The 5,046-nt window shown below is 45.2% G+C and overlaps 1 protein-coding gene across 1 annotated transcript; it reads right to left on the bottom strand.

The window, feature by feature from the left end:
• Nucleotides 1-1,758: 1,758 nt before the first annotated feature.
• NEUROD1 (neuronal differentiation 1) lies at nt 1,759-2,829 on the bottom strand. Its single transcript, XM_012555298.1, has one exon. It carries the CDS (start codon nt 2,827-2,829, stop codon nt 1,759-1,761), a length of 1,071 nt encoding a protein of 356 aa, XP_012410752.1.
• Nucleotides 2,830-5,046: the final 2,217 nt, after the last annotated feature.

Raw genomic sequence — 5,046 nt, 5'->3', positions numbered from 1 at the left:
CTGACTCATAGTGACCCTATAGCACAGAGTAGAACTGCCCAATAGGGCTTCCAAGGCTGTAAATCTTTACAGAAGCAGACTGCCACATATTTTGCCTTCAAACCTAGCACTTTGGTTAGCAGTCTAGCACTTTAACCACTGCGCCACTAGGGCCCCTGAAGCCACTATCAACAAAGAAAAAACAAAAGCGTAACTATGTCCCCCCACAACCCTATATTCCAAATAATGAAATAGCAATTAGATGCTTTTTTTAATCTACAAAAAGCTGGTGACTCCCTGAGTAATATAAACAGACTAGAGTCTGTCAAAGCAAACTTTTCAACAACATTTTATTCTGCAAATAGTGTTTAGTATTTTTCTGAACTAAGCAAATAAAGTAACTATCCCCCAGGAATTACTTACACTTGGAAAAATAAAGAAGAAATGTTAACTATTTCTCAGATTTTCAGTACTATTTTATTGCAACTGGATGAGTGTTTTCTAAATTGTGCATTACACCATAATATACAGGATTACAAACAAGATTACAGTACAGATCAATTCCAGTGGTACCAGCATCACATCTCAAACAGTACTTATTATGTACTGCATTTTACATGCAATAGCTATTGTTCTAATTGTGAATCAAATGGTTTGAATTTATTTAAGCTACTGTACTAATTGACTACTACAGGTATAAATCCCAACATTAACAATCTGATTAGATTTAGGCTCAGATTCATTACATGAATATATGACAAACCACCATTTGTGTGACTATGTATAAAATCATGCATTTATATTTTCTGGAAACATCAATAGCTTCAGATTCTCTGTAAAATGATGGAATGCAAAGGAGTAAAAGGCTAAAAAGAAACAGTGCAAATTGTATGTGATAGTCAAGCAGCTTTTGATTTAAAGAAGGGTATGTTGGCATTTGTTTATAATATGTATATATAAGCTTGTGCAAGTAATGTGTTGAACTGATAGGCTTTGATAGAGATAAACATCTCTTGCTTTCTTTTCATCCTCTTAAGATTTCTGAATGTGGTTTTTAAAGAAAGGGAAACACTTTAATGTGAAATGAATTGCTCAAATTGTGCAATATTTTTGTTTGTTTGCAATTAGAGGAAAGAAGTGCTAAGGCAACACAATAACTTTCTAAGCACTTTTCTGCTGGTTTAAATTAGTTAAATTATTTTGTATAAATTAGATATAATTCTACTTTTCTGATACGTATAAAAATTGATGAAGCTGCATGGTTTTAAAATAGGAAATCCACATTATAAAAAGTCATTAAAAATTCTGTACAAAATCACAACAAAATAATTCAGCATGGGAAAGGTAACAAGTAGTAAAACGCTGGTTGAAAAATATATATTTATATATATTTTAATTGGCCCATTACTAGTTTAAAAATTGCATAGATCCTAATTATTGCTTGTGATTTTGTTATCCCGATCAGATAATTCATACGATCTGAATACAGCTACACCAAATTTGTGGTGCAGTTTTTGTTTTTTTTTTAACTTAACTGTAATTTTTTTTTTTGTAATAGAAGAGCTATAGAAAATAATACATAAGGTGAACAGGTACTTTGATCCCGTTTCTTCCAAAGGCAGTAACGACAATAAATACATATATCACTTGAAGCGTGGAGTATTTGCACTTTGCAGCAGTAGTACCCGAAGGGCTGCCTTTTGTAAACACGACAGTCACTGTAAGCACAGTGGGTTCGTTTCCCGGGGATGGTGAAACTTATGGGCCTCTGCCAAGGGGTTAGTCGTGAAAGATGGCATTGAGTTGGGCACTCATGACTCGCTCATGATGTGAATGGCTATCAAAAGGCATAATATTGTCTATGGGGATCTCGCAACGAGGGGCAGCGGTGCCCGAGAAGATTGATCCGTGACTTTGGGCCCCTGCCAGGGTTGCTGCAGGATAGTGCATGGTAAAGGCATAATTTTTCTCAAATTCGGCAGACGGTTCGTGTTTGAAAGAGAAGTTGCCATTGATGCTAAGCGGCGGGCTGAGGGGCCCGTCAAAGGAAGGGCTGGTGCAATCAGTCAAGGGGCTTTCGAAGAAGGGCTCCAGCGCTGCACTGTAGGCGTGCGGCGGCGGTTTGACGTGGAAGACGTGGGAGCTGTCCATGGTACCGTAGGGCGGGCTGGGCAGCCCCGGCGACTGGTAGGAGTAGGGGTGCACAGGAAAGGAAGCGCTGGCTGTTGGCAGGTGTGGGGGCATGTCCTGGTTCTGCTCAGGCAGAAAAGTCCGAGGGTTGAGCTGCAGGCAGCCCGCAACCAGGTTGGTGGTCGGTTGGGATAAGCCCTTGCACAGCGTCTGTACGAAAGAGACCAGGTCGGGGCTTTTGCCGGAGCGCAAAATCTCGGACAGAGCCCAAATGTAGTTCTTGGCTAAGCGCAGAGTCTCGATTTTGGACAGTTTCTGCGTCTTGGAGTAGCAGGGCACCACCTTGCGCAGGTTGTCCAGCGCCGCGTTCAGCCCGTGCATGCGGTTCCTCTCTCGGGCGTTGGCCTTCATGCGTCTCAGCTTAAACCGTTCCAGGCGCGCCTTGGTCATCTTCTTCTTTTTGGGACCGCGTCTCTTGGGCTTCTGATCATCGTCCTCCTCTTCCTCTTCTTCCTCCTCTTCCAGGTCCTCGTCTTCTTCCTCTTCCTCTCCCCCGTTCCTCAGTGAGTCTTCCTCGGCATTCATGGCTTCGAGGTCGTCCTCCTTCTTATCCGCCTCGTGCTCCTCGTCCTGAGAACTGAGACACTCATCTGTCCAGCTTGGAGGACCCTGGGGTTGAGACTCGCCCATCAGCCCGCTCTCGCTGTAGGACTTGGTCATGTTTCGGTTTCCTACATTCAACAGAGGAAAAAGGAAAACAGGAAGATATACAATCAGTTCCCACTCTCCAGCCCTGAACAAATCCATGTGGGAGAGAAGGGTCCGTTCATTAGGAAAGGGATGCCTCTAAGGAAAAGTTAAATGCAGGGTTTTATAATGTGTGTGTGTTCCCTGCTGGTACGTAGGAAAGAGGGCAGGCCTGGTGCGGGGCGGGGGTGGGGGGAGAATACACTCACGCATGTATGTTTCCTAGTGATTAAGTTCAATGTGTTTATGATTACCCGGCAGAATAATGTGTGTGAAAATGAGTGTACATACCAGCGACTTCATATTTATGTGCATGTTTCCCAAGTCACACGCAACTCCACAAAAATTATCAGTTTGAAAATCGCACATTCTATTCCCATTTCTGTCCTGCCTGCCAGGTACTTAGCGATTTAAGTTGAAGAGCCACTACGTAATTTCCTAATGCTGGCAGTGGTTTTTAAGAAGATTATACGGATAGGAGATTGATGAGCAAATGCTTGGAGGACGAAAAGTAGTTTCCACCGAATTATTTCACCATCAACGAAACATTTGGCAACAAAAGTGGGCAAGAGTCTTCCATCCCTCTCTCGCCTTTCTTTTCTAGGCTCCTACCCCTCGCCCTCGGCTGAATTCCCACCTTGTACAAAAGCTCTCGCTTCATGGCAAGGTCTGGAGGCGCAGAGCAGAGCGCTCTCCCACGCGGTGGGGATCAGGTGCGGACGGCTTCTCTCTAATAAACAGCCCATTGAAAGAGCCGCCCGCTCTTTATTGGGGCTTTTCAAAGTTCGCCTCAAACCTCCCTTTAAAAGATCAAGTAATTATAATGGTCAGCGATAGGCGATAGCGAAGTTGCCGTTTCTAATAAAGAAAAATAAAAAGCTTTTAGGGAAACAACTGAATTTCTGGCTCCAGCCATGGTTGCTGGGGGCTTGCCCGCCTCTGGAACGGTAACAGGTAGCAGGCATGGATCACTCTTGCTTTACTCCACTTTTTTTTCCCTCTCTCAACTAAACTATCTCTGAACCCGATTTGTTTTCCACGGTGTGTACACTTAAGCTATCCAATTCCCTTTCATTCACTGAAAAATTACTTGGCACTCTCAATGTGCATAAATAAATACACAAACGTGTAAAATAAATACATGTACAAAATAAATCTTGATAACAGGAGTTTGTTTTAGTGGAAGAAATGAAGTAGTTATTTTAACCATAGTGTTACTGTGCATTAAAAAAAATTAAAGAAGCTCCTACACTTTCAGAAAACAGAAATTAAAAAGAAAATTAGAATACTTGCAGTGGACACTTGACTGTGGTAATTTAATGCGTGTGCTTACTTGGTTGTCTGCGATTATGAGGAAGGATGCCTCTTCCAACACACACACGCACACACGCACGCACGCTCCTCACAAAAGCACACATACACATTATATAGGTACATCGGGTCTTCAATCATAGCTTTTATTCTAGAGCAAAATGAAAGGAACAATAATTACCTGTGGCTGTTAGTGGGTCCTGAGCAGAGATGGTTTCATAACCCTGAGGCCTCCAGACGCCGTGCCTTCTGCGTGGGACGAATTCCTCGTGTCTGGGCCGCGCGGGCGCTCAGGTTATATAGCGGAGTTGGTGATGCTGAGCGCGGGTGGGGCGGAGAGCGGACTGGCAAGCAGGTCCCTGCGCCCGGCGCCTGCGCACGCGTCCCGGCTGCGCGCTCCCTCCTGCTGCCCTTCATCAGCTTTGCTCTTGTCCCGCCCTCCTCCTGCTCTCGCTCCCCTCCACCCTTCACTCCTACCCCCGCCCCTTATCCTTCCTCCCCGGCATGCGCCATATGGTCTTCCTGGTCCAGCCAGGAGCCGAGAGCCACGTGACCTGCCTATTTGTATGCCGCGGAGCGCTCCATTCCGGCCCCTTTGTGGCCAAAAGAAAGTGGCCCATCTGTCGCCAGTTAGAGACTCCGCGGACCTGTTTTTACCCGCAGGAGAGATTAACCCTTTCAGGCGGCAGAAGGGAGGGGGTACTGACGGGGGAAGGGACTTGAGAGAAGAAACCGGGCGGCTAAAGCCTACTGGATTTAGGTCAGAGCGGGGAGGGGGGCAGCGAGTTTGGGCGGGAAGTGGGGAAGAGGTGAAGGAGGCATTCCTACCCCTCGCCTTTCTCTGGCTCCCTGGGCAGCATGACTTCCTGGCCTCTCCGA

The sequence above is a fragment of the Trichechus manatus genome, unplaced genomic scaffold (genome assembly GCF_000243295.1).
Source record: "Trichechus manatus latirostris isolate Lorelei unplaced genomic scaffold, TriManLat1.0 scaffold00037, whole genome shotgun sequence".
NCBI lineage: Eukaryota > Metazoa > Chordata > Mammalia > Sirenia > Trichechidae > Trichechus > Trichechus manatus.
This window is presented reverse-complemented; position numbering and strand designations above follow the sequence as displayed.